Source organism: Enoplosus armatus, chromosome 9 (assembly GCF_043641665.1).
Source record: "Enoplosus armatus isolate fEnoArm2 chromosome 9, fEnoArm2.hap1, whole genome shotgun sequence".
Classification (NCBI taxonomy): domain Eukaryota; kingdom Metazoa; phylum Chordata; class Actinopteri; order Centrarchiformes; family Enoplosidae; genus Enoplosus; species Enoplosus armatus.
The window spans coordinates 17,568,205-17,587,784 of record NC_092188.1 but is presented as its reverse complement, the minus strand read 5'-3'; the positions used below and the strand labels follow the sequence as shown (position 1 = coordinate 17,587,784).

The 19,580-nt window shown below is 40.6% G+C and overlaps 1 protein-coding gene across 2 annotated transcripts in view; it reads left to right on the top strand.

Moving 5' to 3' along the window:
- Positions 1 to 19,580, top strand: part of LOC139289835 (RNA-binding motif, single-stranded-interacting protein 3-like) — a 105,001-nt gene that overhangs the window by 46,727 nt on the left and 38,694 nt on the right. For both annotated transcript variants that reach the window (XM_070911477.1, XM_070911478.1), the window contains exon 4: positions 848 to 939. In XM_070911477.1, the coding sequence (XP_070767578.1) occupies positions 848 to 939 (92 nt within the window). The remainder of the gene's footprint in view (positions 1 to 847; positions 940 to 19,580) is intronic.

Below are 19,580 nucleotides of genomic sequence, written 5' to 3'. Positions count from 1 at the left end.
GCTTCCTGCAGGGCCGACCTAGATCCCCCGAGTGTCGGCAACTTGACAGAAACACTGCGCACACATACGCACCCACACACGCGAGATTTAAAAAATGACGCAAACCTTATCGCAATTAAATCGACTGACGTCTTTGCATCTTGCTTTCTTTAAACAAGACTCTGAATCACTTTAATCGCTGCATTAAACGTAGAGGATATTTCCTGATGTCACTGGTACAGAGGCATACAGTACTGACCACTACAGACAGATTTTGTGTGGTACAGGGATGAAATGAACTCACATGTAATGCAGAGGGATATTAAATGTCAGATTTTTCATGTAAAATGTAAGAAGTCTTTCAGCTTTGAGTCACTATACACATGGTCTAGAATATATGTACATCTACAGAAAATGAATGATGAGCAGCCATTAGTGCACTGAAAGGCATTACAGTCATTACAAGTCATAGACATGATTTCATTAAAAAATAGCCGTAGTGCACAAAAACTTGTGCAGACATTAGAGGGTCTTTTGGATCATAAACAAGACGGCAAGAGTTACTGTTATGACACCAATTCTGTTGATGTTCTGTGCTAAAACGCATTTAATGGGGGGACTAGCAGCTTTCATTAAATACGTGACCTGACTTGATTTTGACACATTTCTTGGATTTATGCAGTGTTGAAAATGAAACACGGCCTTGGATTTCTGAGAGAAATGGCTGGTTTTGCTCAGTAATATTCAGAACAACATTAACTGATGTTCTTTTTCTTTTCTTTTTTTTAATCCCTTTTCTCCTCACCCTGACTCCTCCCTCTCATCATTGTCTTCCGTGTTGTCTCTGTGTGTGTATCTGTATGTGCAGGCTATGGCTTTGTGGACTTTGACAGCCCTGCAGCAGCCCAGAAGGCTGTGGCCTCGCTCAAAGCCAGCGGAGTCCAGGCACAGATGGCGAAGGTAAGCCTTACCCCGCCCTTCACTCCTGGGGCTGCTTTACTCGTTGTTATTGAGGTGTTTGGCTTTGTTGTGGTGCTACACTCCAGGTAGACTCCATCACTGTCTGTAAACCCTGGAGAAGGCTGATGGTGTTGGTAGTGATGATAAAGACGGTGATGATGGTTGTTGTTATTTGTGGTCACAGCAGTGACAACAGTAGTGCGGTGTTGATAATCATAATAACGAACACAGGATTTACTGTATTTCTGTTATACTGTTACATTGATTCATGTGAGACTGATAGGTGCAGCTATGATTAAGTCAATGATGAGATTATTGATTGAGTCTATATAGAGTTATTGATTAACGACCATGGTCATGATGAGATTATTGATCAAATTCCCGAAAAAGACTGGAGAAAGGATGAAGCAGATGGTTTAGATGGCTGAGCTGGTTTCCTTTCATCCTGTATTCTCTCTTTCCTTTTTTGGTCTCTCTTTCACCTGTTTGTTATGTGTTTGCTCTTTGTTTTCTTCTCAAATTCTAGTAATCATTTGTGTTTGTGTTTGTAGTTGTAGATGTGTGTGTGTGTGTGTGTGTGTGTGTGTGTGTGTGTGTGTGTGTGTGTGTGTAGCTGGCATTTGTATGCCACAATGCCGTGCCAAAACATGTGGGCCTAACCAGCACAATCACATTATCCTTCAATGTGTGTGAGGGAAAGACACTGAATAGCCTGCCTTGCTTTCAGATTCATTAAAGCTGTATCACTGCATACTTCCTTTTTATAAATGAGAGAGGAGTGCAATTAAAATGGGCCAGTCTTCAGGCACCACGAGCATCCCATTGAATTAAACAGCAGCAAGCCTGTGAGCCACCTTTGCCTTGCTCTTCTATTAAACCTCTTTTCATTAGACTTCCATCTCTTATTTTGTTCCTAACTGCTTGGGGGGGTATTTGGAAGAGCAGTGTTGATGTGTTTAGCTGTTATTAAAGAGAGAAGAGCCCTCGACTCCTTGGAGATGAGAGTTTTCCGGAGGGATGGAATGGAGGGCAAAGAGTCAATTCCAAATGAAATTACACAGGCTTCTTACTGTTTCATGAACTAATTATGCGCAGAGCTGCTGATGTCCCGGCTAACTTTCCTGAATCAGAAACACTGATGTTAGATTTCCAACTCAAGCCTAACATTTTGTAAGATGAGCAGCTTAATTGGGGTTTGACAAAACCTTGGTTTTAACACACTCAGCACCAATTAGACTGTCTGAGACAAATGTGTCAAAAAGAAAACTCAAGCCATTTCCCACATCCTTCTCAGAGCACATGGAGGTTTTGTAGGTCTCTCCAGTGCATTCTGGGTCTACCCCAGGGTCTCCTAACAGTTAGACATGCCTCCAAAGGAAGGCATCCTGGAGGCATCCTGATCAGACACCCAAACCACCTCAACTGGCTGGCCCAGCCAACCTATGGAGGAAACTTATTTTGGCATTTGTGCATTTTCAGGCGGAAATAGTGGACGTGGAGCTTAGTAGATTTACACAATCTCTCCACTTTTTCTACAATCATACTTAAAACGGTGAATATCATCATGTGTCCACATTGCAGAGTTAACACGTGAGATTTACTCACTCTCTCTGAAAGGAGGTTGTATTATCTAAAATTGAGACACAATTTATTAAAAAAAAACGTAAGGGGACTTGAGTTAGATTAGGCTGAAAAAAAGGTGTTGAAAAACATGTCTGTGGAGTCAGCGTTAAAGGTGTGAGAACGGAAAGCAAGCACTGTCATTAAAGTTCAAAATAAACAGAGCAACATACATTTTATAAATTAATGATTTAGAATAAACTAATCTTCTACATAACACAACATATATGAAAAAATACTTAACCAAAACATAAGTCAACTGTGTCATTTGAGGACCACAATCATGCTAAGTAAAATGGAACAATTTCATTACACCTAAGAAATCACGGCTGTTCCTAGCGCATCTGTATGTTTATAAAAATCCCCTGTCACAATGACTTTATTAGGCCTGAAAAGTGTAGGGCATCAGATATAAGCCATTTGGTCCAGAAACACAATAAATTAATAAAACAATAGAGAGGGTTATCAATGAGCCACAGTGAAACTGTGTCAGGAAGACATCAGGGCTGGGAAGTAGTACAGTAACAACATATAATGTGCATGAGCATTGCAGTTTCAGGCACTACCGAGTTTTCAGATTTGCCTTAAACCTGTAGTCTGCTTTAGACTTTAGTTGTACCAGTAGCCTCGCTCTTTCCTTCCACCTCCTTGTAAGCGTGCACGGGCCGTGGCACATGGGGGAAAGGATTGCCGCCGTGGCCTCAATTTGTCTGGCCAGGAACTAGAATACTTAGAGGCACCCATATCCAGACAGGGAGTGACTGTGACGAAGAGTTTACTACATCCCGACTGCAGGTACATTGTGCATTAGCAGATTCAGCAACCACATGAATACACAGCACATAAAGTAATTGACGGACAGTGTGAAAGGCAGACACAGGCAATATCCTGCTGCGTTGCACTTCATGTGAGGGAAGAAGTTTAAAATTGCTTAAAATACCAACAGGAGTGTGTGAAGCAGCTGCATATCTCACAGTGTAGGAGTTCTGCAGCCTCAAAGTTAACCATGATAACTAAGTAACTTCCTGACATTACCCATGAAATAATTAGGGCGCAGTTGTTGCAAGATTAGGCTGTTGGTGTATATATAATTGTATTCACTGTGAGAAACCTTTATCCATTAAACCTTGCAGCTTGCTCTGACATCTTCTTTGTGATCGGTGCATGTTTTGGTTGTGAAATAAACAAGACAAGAGGAAAATACAGCAAGCCAAGATGAAAAGGGAGAAGAAACTGTGTGTGTGTGAGAGTCCTCACTTCCTCAGTCTTCTTGGTAATTACTGTTGACCTGAAAGATGATTACTGCTACAGCTGTACTCCCCCTCTTTCTTGTCTGCTCACTCACGGTTAGTTTTTCTGTCTCCCCGCCTTATTCTGGCTTTCTCTCTTTGTAAGTATATCTGTACGTTGAATCCTCACATAACACTTTAAGTCACCCTTACACTTAAACTCCATTACATAGAACACAGTAGAGTCTTTTATCACCATGAACCAATTTACTTTCTGAAAAACAAAACAGTTGGTATGTGTGTGTGCAATGTTTAATCTCATCACAAAGGACTGATCCTCCCAGGTAAAAGCATTTAGCAATGTAAAATTATTGTGTATTAAAATTCATATCAGGCGCTACTTTTACCATGCAAACACAAAAAACGCACACTCTGCTATGCATATGAGTGTGTATATAATGTGTGTGTGTGCGTGTGCGTGCGTGTGTGTGTGTGTGTGTGTGTGTGTGTGTGTGTGTGTGTGTGTGTGTGTGTGTGTACAAAAACAGTTACAGAGGACCAAGGTCACTATGCTAATTAGAGAGATGGTACCACTGGCAGTGACACTTCACACCTCCCTCCCTTCTCCCCTCCCTTTCTTCTTCTCCCCTCCACTTTGTCCTTGGCACCTCCTGCCTTGCTTTCCCCTTTTCTGTCTCTCTTTTCTTTTTTACCTCCCCCTCTCCTTGCCTAGTTTGTTCTCTTCATCTGACCCCCAACCCCCCCCCACAACATCCTCATCCTCCCCCCTCCACTCCCTCCTCTCTCTGTAGATGTTTGGGTGTGTGTATGGGTGGGTGTGTGTTTGTCTGCAGCAGGTGCTGCAATGCCTCCTCCAGAGTCATTAGTTACAGGGTTGAGTGAGGACAGAGAGTGAAGGATAGGAGTGAGAAAGAGGAGGGGGGTCTGTGTGGGTTGTGAGAGGAAGGCTTGGTGTGATGAGAAAGAGGGAGAGGACACACACACACACGCACACACACACACACACACATAAAGTGAACTTTGTTGCATGACTGTCATTTATTAGCCCTGATTAAACCCTTGGGTTAGTCCAGTTGTGTGCTTTCTTTCTTTCTTGCTGTCTTTCCTCCTTTCCTCTGTCTTGCGTGTGTGTCTGATAAAAGCCAGATGCCTGATGTTCTCTTGACTTGGTTCACTGATGTATCCAGTGTGTGTGTGCTAGCTCGCATCTGCCTGTATATGCCTCTATATGCTGCATGCGTGTGTCTGACAGCTGAGGTTAGTGATGGGAAGAGGAGGACAACAGAGCCGACTGACACATAAAAAAAGATGAGCGGAGACAAAAACACACAGACAGGAAGAAGTGAGCATCTCTCTCTTTCTCACCCTGCTTTCTGCTTGTCTGTCACTCTGTCGTCTCTTCCTCTCTTGAAACAGAGCACATTCTTTTTTCACCTCTCCTTTTTCCTCCCCCCCGTATGTTCAAATGTGTTTGTTTCCTTTTTGTTTTTTATTTATTCTTCTCTTTTTTCTGTTTCCCCTTTGCCTGTTTCATCTTGCTCTTCTTCCCTCTTTCTGCCTTTCTCAGCCAGATATGATACACTATCATTTCATAAGCCAGCATATATAATGTGGATTTTGGTAGCGCGCTGCTTTCTAAAGCAAACTCATTCAGCATCATTTGTAAACGAGAAGCCCTACAGTAATAGTGCTGCTGTGACATTTTTTTGGCTTTATGGTCTGTTGTGAAATTCAGAATGATTGGTCTCAGATCCCTCTAAACCTACTACACCTTGTACAAAAATACACAACCATTATGTTACATAGTGACAGAGAGGATGGATTGCTCAGACTTACCATTGCCATAATGTTGACACTGCAAGCTTGTCTCCACGCAGTTGGACAACATTAAAGGCTGACTGGTATTAGAATTCTCTGTTTCTGTATAAATTATAATGACAATATATGTGTATATAGCATACACATGTTGATATAAGATGTTTTGTCCCTTTTAAATAACACATCGACTGTCAGCAATTTAAGCAGTCTTTCCCTTTTAAAACATTCAACCTTTTTATTCCACTCAGATAGTGGAAGCTAACAAGCTAGACCAACTGGCTTCCACTCAGAAAGTAAAAGCTAGTTAGCCTAGCTTGCTAATGTAAGCACTGATTCCCATGAGATGTCATTTTTTTTGCCATTTCTAATCTCCTGTGCTCTCTGTGTTGTGTTCATCCTACATTATACAAAGGAAAGCTTCTGGATGTGTCATGTGTCCAGATGTGTTGATGGCAAACCTCAGCACGCTGTACATTACCCTTTGATTCGTACACCAATCACAAATGGGAGTAAAAAAACCCCACTGAGGATAAATATATATAAAATTGTTAGCAAAATTGTATTTAAATATCAGCTGGACTTACTTAAAAAGTATTAATATTACTACAGTAAGACCACTGTATCCTTTGTGGTATAATTCAAAAGTATTTTACATAAGAATTGGGGATGACAGGCTTTCTTTTTTTTAGAAAGAGCTCCTTTGCTATACAGGACATCAATCTCCTCAAATACCATGTAAAATGAAACTGCCACAATAAAATGTATTCAATTTCTAGTTAATTTCTAGTTAATTTCAATACAATAGGATACAATAATACAATCAAATTTCTATGTTATCCAACTGCCCTGCCATAGTCCCTCTTCTAATGACAGGAGCCAGTAGCAGTCTTTATTTGCAACCTTGTTTTACAATAGTCAAGCACGCACACATTTTAAAAAAAATCTTTAAAAAAAAAATCTATTTTAAACTCTTAGATTAGACATTTGATTAATTATAATGGTATTTTCTTCCCCACGCGACTCATCCATGTGTGTGGTTCAAGGCAGATTTGACATTGTAAAATACAGATAATGAATCACAGTCGGTTTAAAAGTGGAGGACAGCGGAGAGGCCAAGGACATGTGCATGCATGTGCATTCACAGCAACTCTAAAATGAAAGCTGAATGTATGTGTGTGCACATGCTGTGCCCCTCTGTGTGAACCTTGTGTCTTTTTTGTGAGGCCGGACCACCTCTGGTCCAACAAAAGCATGAGGAGGACAATGAGGAAAAGGAGGAAAGAAAGGGAGAGAGATGAGAGGAGTGGGAGGGAGCCTAGTGAGTGAAACCCAATCGAATTAAATGTAATCTGGCCTGAATGTGCACAACCATCAGCTGCTCTCCAATCTTATTAACCCTGCATTACCAGCCCAGGGTTGTGTGTTTGTGTGCGTGTGCATGTGTCTTTTTTATGTTAGTGTGTGTGGAGGAGGGAGAGAGATGGAGGAGGTAAGTGGATAAGTGAGAAAAGAAAAGGAAGAGATGGACGGGATGGGAGGAAGAGAGAGTGTGAGAGGCAGGGAGATGGAGAAGAAAATGAAGATGAATATGGGTGTTTGGGTGATTAATGTGCCTCTGTGGCATTGCTAATGAAAAAAATACTTCTCATCATAACAGTTATCACGATAATTTCTGGTGACACTTAACAGTTTCTTTGTTTTGCTGCATTAACTTGTGTATTATACCATCAAAAGGGATCACATGTGGACAGGTATACAATTTAAATTGTAGCCTAACATACTTAGAAGGGTGTGACAAAACAGTGTAAACACAACAAGTACAAACTCAACAACATTTGTTCTTTGAGTATAATTGACATATTTTGGCTGCCAGTTGGCTATATCTGTTTTTTTCATAACATACACATTTCAGATTCATAAAACAGAGATAGAAACAATCAGTCTGATTCAATTTCTGCTTGTGAAAAACAATGTATCACTGTGCACTGCTGCTATTTGTTTTGATGAAGTTGGAGTTTTCTTCTCTTTCGTCATCTGTTTAATTCAATCAAATGTTTATGGAGGCTGGAAATGTTAAAATGCACCACTCAGGATGGCCCAACCAAAACCAGTTGTTAAAGAAAATATGTGCAAATGCCTTCACAAGTTAGGTATCATTTGAATCCTCACATCAGAAAAGGTCCCTGGTTGTTAATTTAAGCCACAGATTTTTAGCTTTATATCTGATAAAGTGTAAATATCTCTCTGGACAGCAGCAATTAACACACTGTGAATTCTGCAGCTCCCTGCATCATGCCTGACAGCAGAAAGAGAGCAAAAAGAAAACTGGGTGGTGGTTAAGTAGTGATAGCTGCACTCTGAACGAAAATGTCCCAAGAGCTCTGAAGCTGGATTTTGTGTCAGAGAGAAAACTTCATGGTTTTCGACTTTTAGGGATTTTTGCTGCTTTATGAAGAATCTTCCCTCTTTCTTGTTTTAAGTGTATGGATATTTGGTCCCAACCCACATATAATATAGCAGAAAGCCAGCATCTGGACCATGATGTCATGACATGAGGTCATGCTCAAAAATAATGTAAGTACATACTGTACATTCAGAGCAGTTGATTGAAAGCCAAAATATGACGTTGTTCATACAGTAACACAGTCATTATGTTTTCTCAAAGTTATCATTGATTATATCAAATGAAATTCTTGTCTAAGTGGTGGCCACGTAATAAAGTGTGTTCATGTTTGATTTCTCCTCCAGGCCGATATGAATTCTGATAGCAAAACAGCATAGTGTGTGAAATAGATTTAAACTGAAGTTTGTCCAAACACACTGCACCCAGAGTGAGTTAATGATAGATTCCAAAACAAATATGGTGTGTGATTTGGCAGTGAATAAAATCATGACATCTTCATTGCTTCATATTTCAACCATACAGAGCAATAGTCTACAGAAATAACATTTAAAATGCTTTTATTTTGGAAGAAAATGAGGTAGTGAGTCTCCAGCTTATAACAGGCATCATTTTGTTAGAGTAAGGTGGTTTTTCAACTGGTGAATGCCTCATTTAGGAATGAAACCCTTCAGACTCAGTATCACCCCAGCATTACCCCCGAGAGGGCGGAAAACAAAGAGGAATGAGGGAAATATTGCCACGAACAGAGGAGGAATAGAGTAGGTAGCTGGAGAGTGGGGGTGGTGCTTGGTTTGATGGAGCTGGGCTGAGAACAGCTCTATAAGGACGGAGATAACTGGAAAACACTATAAAACGCCTCTCCTCGCATTCTTTCCCTCTGTGGAATTAGCCTTTGAGTGGGCTGCTGGAGCGAGGGAGGGTGCGTAGAGAGATTGATGGAGGGAGGGAGTGGGAAGCCCGAACTGTAGCGAGGGAGGATAGAGAGAAAGAGAGAGATGGAGTGAATGTGGAGTGGGCAGCTTGAACTCTGAGAGGGAGGAATGCAGAGTGATCAAGGAGAAGGAGGAAGAACAGGAAGGAAATAAAAAGGCTGCATTTAAAATGTCATTCCGCACACGCTGTGGAATACATATGAATGAAGTATATTAACGGCAGGGGGGGGGGTGACTGACTTAAATGTCCCTATTTTATGGGGACACTATTATGTCTATTTTTCTGATTGGCTGTTCAGCCCTCACATCTCTCATTGTTATTGGTGGCCAGGCATGTTTGTTGTTTGTCATTGGGCAGGCAGCAGAGTCGGCTGGATTCACAATCCGAAGGCATAATTCAGCCATCGATCAAACTTTGTGGACAGCAGTAGCCAAACTGCTCCTCCAGACAGAGACAGAGAGAGAGAGAGCTTTCAGAGTAGAATATCACAAATCAAATGCTGTAACCTTTTAGTATGTCTGAGTCTGCACATGCCCACTGAAAACCAATGAGGCCTTTTTCTCTTGCTGTGCCTATCAGCCTGTCTACCACTTCACTTATCTTTCCTTCTTTTCTTCTGTCTCTCATTTTTCTTTTCTTTCAATCATACATCCCCATCCCATCTCTTCCTCTTGAAAAGTTTCTTCACTGAGTTCCTCAGGGTCAGTTGTCTTCATTGATCTAAGCAGCAATGCACGAGGAATCGTGATCACGGTTGAGTGAGACACCTGCGATGCCTGCCGGTCCTTGTAACATTTACATGGATGAAAGATTTGTATGCATGTGTACGTCTCTGCAGCAAAGGTGAGCTGTTTTCTAGCTTAAAATTCAAGATAAAACCAGCGCTTTACAATGCAGCAGTAAAAGATCTGTTTTTTCGGTTTCAACAACGGTTGGAAAACAATGGTCACTAACATGCGAACATTGCTTGGTTCAAATGTCCCTTTAGCGCTATGTTCTTTCACACTGTTCTGCTAGATAGATAGTATATACAGTGTGCACTTTTACACACAACCAGGGTTAGAGGTTAAACCCAGTTCCACAGTGTGCACAGTAAGGTCAATGGATGGAGTTACCAGGACAATGTTTTCAGTGCTAGTAGCAGTGCAAAGGAAATTCTATTCCACATATATGAGGGTTTGGCAGCAACATTTCATAACAAATATGACAAAACATCAGATTATACAGTAAAACAGAAACTATCTGCATGGCTTGATATCACTAGGGCTATAAGTAAGAAAGTGTATTTTGGGATGTGGGTAAACTGATCCTTTAAATTAATCCAGATAGATTGGAATCTGATTGCACCAGCTAGTATGAAAGTCTCTGTTGCTTCATTGTGACTTATGAAGACTATAAATCACTATTAAAATTTTGGATCAGTTAAACTTCCCTTATTGCACAAAGAAATGTCAACTATCCATACTACTAAATCAAACTAATTAAATCTTTGCATTGCAGAACATTTTACTTAATAACTTACTTACAGTAAAGTTACCATCTCAGGCTCTAACTCTTTAGAGCTTTCCAGGCTTAGATGTGTTGAATGCAGGTGCAAAAGAAATGCTGTTCTTTTTAAGAAAATGTTTTATTGCATCCCAAACAATGGGAGCATTTTAAACTAAATTATGGTTCATAATAAAGCACTCAATCAATTTTCTTTTAAAATCCTTCACAAAAAAATCTATCTAACAATGAAAGATTAAACTGCCATCTATCGGTGGACTTACGTAGATCTGCAGTTTCAAGAAAAAGGCAACAAGCCTAATGATTTCTCAAACTGGTATATATATAAGAGATAACATTCAATCAGTTCTCATCAGTGTCAAGTTGAGTTGATGCCTTGTAGCAACATTCACTCTAAAAGTCAAGAGTGTGAAATCTTAATTGTGAAATAAGACAGCTTTTCATGTAAAGAAAAATAATAGTAGTGATAATTCTGTACAGTATGTACTGCAGGTGTACCTTCAGGTTGCAGCTTAAAATGAAAATCATAGATTATGGCAAGAGCTTAGAAGATCCGATTGCCTGCAGTCCTTTTTCAGGAACATTCACATTCTGGCTAGAGAGGGCAAATTGGATATTAGTAGTCCATGGTCCAGCAAGCGGATAAAAATTCCTGGCTGCTCCTATGAATGTTAAATATAGAGGTGCTTGGGTCTTTGCTCCTATGCATGCTGTTATAATTAATCATATGTAATTGCTGCTTCTATTCTCTTTGTGTCTGTGTGTAAATGTGCAAACGTGTGCGTTAGTGATAAGGTCATTATTAATTGGTTGACTGGTTAGTGGTGGTTTCTTGGTTATCAGATCTTATATAAGTAAGTACTTAGGGATTACGGCACGGCTTGGAGCCAAAATAGAGCACAGGCCAGTTTGACGCTCGTATGACGAAGCTATAACGATGCTCTGTCTCAGGAGGACACTGATCCAAGCTCAGTTTGGGCTGGAAGGGTTTAAGAAAACCTTGTTAGAGCCTAATGACGTTGTAAGAGGGGAGGATGTGGTTTGTACAGGTGAAATGAATAGATGAATGTGAGCGTGCTGTCATGAGGTGTCCTTGGTGGAGGATGTGATGGTAATTAGGCTGATATTTTCTCAATGGTGTTCCGGCGATGAGTCTGTTTAACCTGTTGGCAGTGTGTGTGTGTGTGTGTGTGTGTGTGTGTGTGTGTGTGTGTGTGTGAGAGAGAGTGTGTGCATGTACCAGAGATGAAACAGTTAGATGTCCGTGTCTGTGCATGCGTCTTTGCATAAGCGTGTGTGTGTGTGGCTGCCCTTTAGTATTTGCTGACTCAGGCTGGTTTTCCCTTTCTAAAAGTAAATAACCTTGGTCCGCCAAGCTGTCAGCTGGCCCCACTGTGCCCTCGTCCCAACATCTAAAGACGGCGAGAAAATCTCTGCTTCCCTCATCTGAGCACACACAGCAACACACACCACAAGCACATCTTCAGAGAGCCTGCTTACTGCAAAGAACTTGTATCTTCAAAAAGCCACCTTCTGATGCAAAACGGGTACAGTTTACATGCTTTTATTTTCTGCCAGCGTTTTAAATTAATTCCCCCACATGTTGCTGTATTTTGCTTTGAATGCGTCGTCCGTATCAGAGACTGCTCTTCAACCAGAGGGCTCGGGGTTCAAACTCACACGCTTATGTTTGAGAAAGAGGATCGTTTGCGGGGGCCGTTTGCACTGGGAGTGTAATGGCAGTGGCTACATTTTGTTGTTTTTCATAACAGAGTGTAACGGCAGCCAATGGAGAAGCAACATCTCAATGAGAGAATCCCAATATTTAGTTCTGAAATCCATGCCAGTGTTTTTTTCTGTATGGCCAAAGCAAACCAAGCCGTAATTTAGGAGGGGAAGAAAGTTGGCAACGAAGCTGAGGTAAATAAAGTCAGTCGCATAACTGTTTATGTCTTTGGCTATTCTTTATATTGTTGAAGTACTGTGGTTGTATATTGTTGAGCGGTAATGTTATACACAAGACAGTGCACTACAAGGACATAGCAAACCTGTTAACCTCTCCAATCCTTACCTTCACTTCACCTTTAGTTCCTGTATTTTATCTCTTTCCTCTTTCTTTCTTGCTTATTTTGATCTCTCTTTCTCTGTCTCTATATCTATCTATCTATTAATGTATCTATCTATATCTATTTCCCTATTTCAGCGTTTGTTCGGCTGTATCTGGATCTGTCATTATATTCGTCTCGCCCCAAAGTTGTTTTTCTCTCACTTTTTCCCTCTTGTTTTGCTCCTCTCTCTCACTCTGTCTCTCTCTGTCTCCCCCTCTCTCTCTCCCAAGCCATCCCCCTGGAGGTTAATCCCTCTGGTTTCAAATAGAGATAACCATGGCAACAGGCCATGGCTTTTGAGCTTCGGGTCTGTAGGACAAAGGCATTGATCAGGATGAAATAGTGTCAGGTACAAGCACAAAACACACCACATGCACATGTGTACACACATTTGTGTGTGTTTGTGTTGGAGGCAGAGAATCCACTAACCCAACGCTGCTCAGTCACTCATATTACACTGTGTGAAAATCAACCAAGTATACATGTAGCTGCTGCTATTAAATCGATACATTGTTAAATCTAACAAATCCCTGTGACAGGATGTGTTTAAAATGATGAAGACACAAACAGGAAGAACATGAACAATGGAATTAAATAAAACTTTAATAGCCATATTTGAGCCTTGAAGATCCAGAATCACTAGGAAAATGTGTGAAAATAGCTTAAACTTAGTGCCTCGAAAACTATAGGTTAGTGTGCTTGAGCAAATTGAACCCCCAACCTCCTCCAGTGCAGCTGCTCAGTGGTCTATCGTAGAAAAATATCAGAATGATCTGTCCAGGGAAGTAGGTATGACTGTGACAGCACATACTTGACTCAATCTACTGTGATTAAATCACAGTTATTAAAGATAACTATTCCAATTTGTGGTGGACATTTATGCTAGAGTTTATACTGCCTATACTGAGGTCATACTTGCCATTTTACAGCACACTAATTCATTCACACATACACACACTTGACCTTGATGGCTGGATTGCAGAGAAAGGCAGAGCTGATGAAAAAGGTCTTTTATTGAAGTGTAAGCCAGTATTCCTCTCCTCAAGGACTTTATAGCCGAGGCCAGCAGAAGGTGTGGGTGGACATGGACAGCTTAACTCCCCATAACACAGCAAGTCAACCAGCTTGTGTAACATTTATAAGTGCTGCAAGAGTTATATGCCCTTGGATGATATGACAGTCTCATTTTTAGACTTTTACTGCAGTGCAATTAAGGTGAGAAGAAGGTTGTAGCCTTTGCCTTAAAGCCCCTCATTTACTCTCTGACGTTGAGTTTTCTTTTCTTGCTCTCAAGAGAATTGTTTTGAAAATCCAATTTGAACAATGTTCAAATGCAGGATACATTTTTTTTTACTGTAATTTTCCTTTACAATTTTTCGAACAGCACTTCCCCGTACTCATCCCGGCATATATGTATGTAACATGACACATTGGGAGAAAACACCAACTTTGGTCAGAATCAAATGTGACTCTTTCTTCCCTCTGAGCTGATGTGAGTCTTGTGTCTGAGCCAGCGCTTTGTTTTAATCACTGCAGTGCCGAGAGCACAAACCTACCCCTCCCCTGCACTTTTTTTCCAGAACTTTTTTAATTTTGCAGTTTCCCTTTCATTTGTTTTCTCTCTGGCTGTGGCTCTTTACTTCATTTCCCAATAATTTGTCTGAGGACAAGCCGCATGGCATTAGCAGGGGGGAAAAAGCCGGAAACAAAAAAAACTGCATTCAATAAGTTTGTCTAAAAAACTTTCTTTATTAATTTTCTCTTCCCTTATCCGAGAAAGTGCTTCCTCAATGATAATCCAGCAATCCAGCAGGCCTTCTGGTTTATTGCATTTTTCTAATGAAATGCTCTGATACAGACAGGCAATCAAGGAGCAATTCAGTGAAAGGAGAAGAGAGAGAGGGGAAATAGAGGAGGTAGTATGTGAGTCATTTTAGGAGCAGAGCTGAACTAGCTTTTAATCTGTTAGAGTAGGTAGCGCAGGGTCACAGTGTCGGCTGCAGACCATGCACCCTGGGTTGCAAGGTTTGAGTCTCGCTCTTGACCAGCTGACCGATTCTCATCCTCTCTCTCTGCCACATTTCCTGTCGCTCTTTATAAGATACTGTCCAATAAAGCAGAAACACCACTGCTGTGCAAAATGGTGACATTAGCAAGAAGCTGTAGAGGCATAAAACTGATGCCTACTGTTGATGGAAAAAAAGGCTATCCAAGTCAGACAACTTAAATCACTTATTATAGCTGCATCAGAAACACTGCATGTTGACATAATTGACTCACATAAAAACCACATGCTTTATGTATGTTTGTTTGTTTGAGAATAAGAGAATAGAGAATAAGAAGGTGCAAAATTACAAAACGGACCCAGAAATGCAAGAAACATCGGTAATACATGTTTTCATTTACATTTTTGCTTTAGCAATGCAGTCTATAATTAATTAATAATAAAAACAACAACAATAATAATAATAATAATAGCACCCAGCCCCAACATTCCTAAAAGCTGACTCTGGCAATTTTCAGTTCATTTTCATTTTACCCTTATGTTTGATTCCATTGATCATAATTGATCACCTGAAAAAATAGTTGGCATTAAAGACTCTTCAAAGTGCATGAATAATTTCGTGCTACCTTGCTTAGAGAGTGCAGTCTTTTTCCCTTATAGCCAAATGGTCAAATCCTTTTGAACAACCACTGCAAAAGTCGTCCATGCTTTTATCTTACCTTGTTACCTCGTTACTTCCACTAAAGTGCTGCTCTGCCAAGACAAGAACAAATTATACTGATTGTTAAGTCTCTTCACAGACTATCAATGAGTGTTGAAATCAGTTTTACATTTTGCTTGACATTTAAGGCATTGCATGGTCAAGATGCTGGTTATGCATTCTCACGCAGGAGCCTAATGGAAGGTCAATCCATCCAACTCATTGCTGAAAGTTGAACTCCCTCCCTATCCAAATCACTACCAACTGCTAAACAATTCTTAAAGCTTTTTTTTAATATGCCCCCATGGTACTACCACTATTACAACTATGTTTAACTTTTATTTTATTTTCGTAACTCAGTTTTTACTATCATGTTTTATCTTGTTTTATTGTAAAGCTCTGTGTAGAAAACTGATATGATCATATCATTTTCATTATTGCATAATGTGGCCTTTAACTTTGTTATAGTACGACTATATATACTACAACTGTATGCTGCAGTTACATTTGACAAATCATTCCCCTCTCTTCCTCACTTCCTCTTCTTATCTATTTAATTTCCATTCATCCACGCATCTCTTCCTCCTCCTTTGCTCCTGACTTGATTATATCAGCCTCGTGCGACACCTCTGTTTATGGCTGTGTGTATGTTTTTATTTTATGTATGTTTGTGTGTGTGTGTGTGTGTGTGTATGTATAGCTGTCACAGTTAATGAGTCTGACTCTGAACTGCCATGAAACTGGCCTCACTTTGATGGTGCAGCTTCAAATGTAGACTCTCTCTCTCTCTCTCTCTCTCTCTCTCTCTCTCTCTCTCTCTCTCTCTCTCTCTCTCTCTCTCTCTCTCTCTCTCTCTCTCTCTCTCTCTCTCTCTCTCTCAAAAGCATCAACAGGGTGTGTACCTGCAGAGTCAGAGACAACTCCCCTCCTTGGTTCCAGACTCCATTAATCATTTAGAGCGAGGATTTCCCTCAAGCCTGCTCGCTCCTCGGGCAGACACTACGACATCAGGCTGACGAGGCCTCGAATGACACTGAGACACATTTATCAGACATACAAGAGATTCGTTTAAAATTCCCTCTGTTTTCATGAACGTTCAATGATTTTTCTGTTGTTCTTTAATATGCACAAATTGGATCCGTGGGATGGGATTCACTATTATTATTGTGCAAGACAGGTTGTTTGTGTTGTTGTTGAACGTTTCATATTCTGGACAGCATTTCAATCAGCCACATCTGAACTTTTTTGATCACTCTATGTTGAAATTGTGACTTTTAGAGCACTTGACTTGCTGCTCTATCATAGCTTTGTCTCTGAAAATGTTTAAAAAGTAGCTCTTAAAATAAATTATTTACAATTTCCACTCAAGGTTATTTCACTTTTGCTTTTCGACTCTGAGTGATTGAAAAATCCATCAACCTCACCTTCTTCAGGAGGTTAGTCTGCGTCAAATGGGTGAGAATTACGTTTGAAGTAAACAGCGTGAGTGAAATTGATGGGAAAATATGGCCCAGGTCGAAAATAGTTAGAATTATTCAGTTAATAAAAAACAGAGAAATAAAGACTGGAGAGGCTTTGTGTAAATTTAGCAACATGCTTTTCTCTGCCAGGTTGCTCAGTGGGAATTCCTGACTTGGAGAAGGAATGGAAATTTTGCCTGAGCTTTTATTGACCTTTAACAAACACACACGTTCATGTATGCAGACACACACAAACACACATTTGGTGTTTATTCTGTTAACACATACACACATACAAACAAGCACATGCCGACTCACACTACATACACGCACACTTCTTTGAGTGGCAGGTGTATGAAATAAAAATACTTGTCCATGGAAGCCACTTTGACTGCGTGTGTGTGTGTGTGTGTGTGTGTGTGTGTGTGTGTGTGCGCGTGCGTGCGTGCGTGCGTGTTTCTGTGTAGGACTGTCTCCCAGATCATCCGTCTACATTCCAGGTAATTAGACTGGCCAACAGCTGAGTCCCATTAGCCTTGATTACAGCATTCAGCACTACAGAAGAGGAGCGAGAAAAGAAAGAGAGCTAGTGAGGGAGGGATGTGTATGTACTGTACACACTGAGTATGTTTTTAAGGCATTATGCCTGTTATATGTAGGCGTTTGTGTGTGTAATCCTTGTACATGGGTTTATGTGTTATAGCAGTGCCTTGGCATGGTTAGTTTCTGTGGTTCTTAACAGTCTCAAGGAACTCTATTTGCATCTATGTCCATAAGCATGTGTTTTATATTTTGTAGCACAACTCCTCAAAAGTGTCTTTTTTCTTAATTGCCTTCCCACGGTGGGAGCTCAGACATTTTACCAGTCAGACAAAATGGTAATCTTAAACCCAAAATGGATCACAGGCCTGTTTTCTGGTGGATTCCCGCAAGATAAGAAACTAAATATTCACATTGTCTAAATTCCACATTTGGGTTTTTGGCTGAAAAAGGTTCTGGGCCGAGCCATAAAGGAGTAACAACAACCACATAACCAGAGGAAATGACACCACTTCTACTCAGCTGTTAGGAATCAGGCCCACACTCATAAGTTGTGTTTGTGTGGTCAGCTTGAAGAATAAACAACTACATCAACAACACAAAACAGCACGACAGATGTAACATTGCAATCAGGCCAGGATGATGTTTAGTCTGTCTATGCATCTATCCGTCCATATCTTTGTTCTTTCAAATCACACCCAAGGGAAACTGATCAACTCATGAGGCATTTTGATCTACATTCAACCCAGGAAATGTTTATTTAATCCACCCAGGGCTTTTCTATCTCTCTGTATGTCCACCTCCACCCTTTCTGCCTCCCTCTAGCTTTCCCTCCATCTCTCCCTCTCTCTCTTCTATCTCTGTCTGACCCTCCCTGATGGTTTCAGTGTCTCAGGATTGGGTGATTGATTCCAGCTCTGGATGGCTGGCAGACAAGCAGCCTGCACACTGGTGTGCAGCAGGGACTGCACTCTGCTCTGACTCCGTGATGAATTACTGGCCTTTTAATACACACAGTTGAGACAGTATGAGTGGAAAAAAAAGAGAGAAAGACGGGATTAGACGGAGCCATGTTAAAATTGCAATGAGAAAGAGAGGACGGTAGAGAGCCAAAAAAAAAAGATTCAGGGCTGGAGAGAAGGAGAAGCAAACATGCGAATAAATGGGTGGATTGAGTAATAGCTGCATGTGTGACTAGAGAATGAGAGAACTGTGTGTGTGTAGCCCCCATTATCTAGAAAGGCCTCTCTTATTACTTTAAATGAGTCATGCAGAGTGTGAAGACGCAGGCAGTGTTGGAAGCCAGAGAGGGAGGAAAAACGTTCTGCCCGTCACGAAATTGAATTAAACATTGAAACATAGTCTGTCTCTCACTTAGTCAAGTGTGATGCCATTTCTTTGAATAGTCAGGGTTTCTTTGCCACTTCACAGCCACTAGAGAGCCACAGAGTGAAAAACAGCTTTTCTGCTTCTGAATATTCATGTTATTATAAATTTATAGGTAATATTTATTTATTTAAGTATGCCGTCACTCAAAAAGCCTCTAACCCTGGTTTTAATGATGCTTAAGCATTAGCTCAAACCATTTAAAAGTGAGCTAAGCTAATGACCTTTGTAGCCAATTCACCGCAGCAAAAACCTGGTGTAGAATTTACAAAGTGCACCGATCAATCTGAGTGTTCTCTTGTTCTGCTCGAAAAGTTGTTATTTCTTGGAAATTGAACGGATGTGACAGCAGCGACAAATTCCATGCCCTTTTTGTATTACTGCAGATTAAACCCATTCTCTGGAGATATGCAACACTCAAATACATAGAAGAAATAACCAGCTGTGGCTCTTCTTGTGCTGAATAGTGCGTACGAGAACACTTTACAGTGGCCTTTTAGATGGCTTAAAACATCCTGCAGTGCTTCAGGAATTTGATGATTTTTAGATATTTCCAGATTTTTATTTTATAATGCACTCACATGTAGGTAGATAAACCCAACAAGAACAGTAGTTGAGCCATGCAGCAGACAGGAATATGCTGTACAAACAAGTTAACTTCCGCAAAAAAAAGCAGAGTGATTTGACATGTGGGTGGTGTGTCAAGACATATATAATTGAAAGGACATACATCATATGTACAACTGACTGCAATAACATCTTACATTGCCATGTCTGTTTTTGTGCTCCAGCTTCTACACAAGAACAAACACATGTACATTAGAGGCAGTAGCAGCCAAACACCATGCCAACAGTAATATGAACTGACCAGAGACTAAATGATGAGGTAATCAGTATCCAGTGTTGATTTC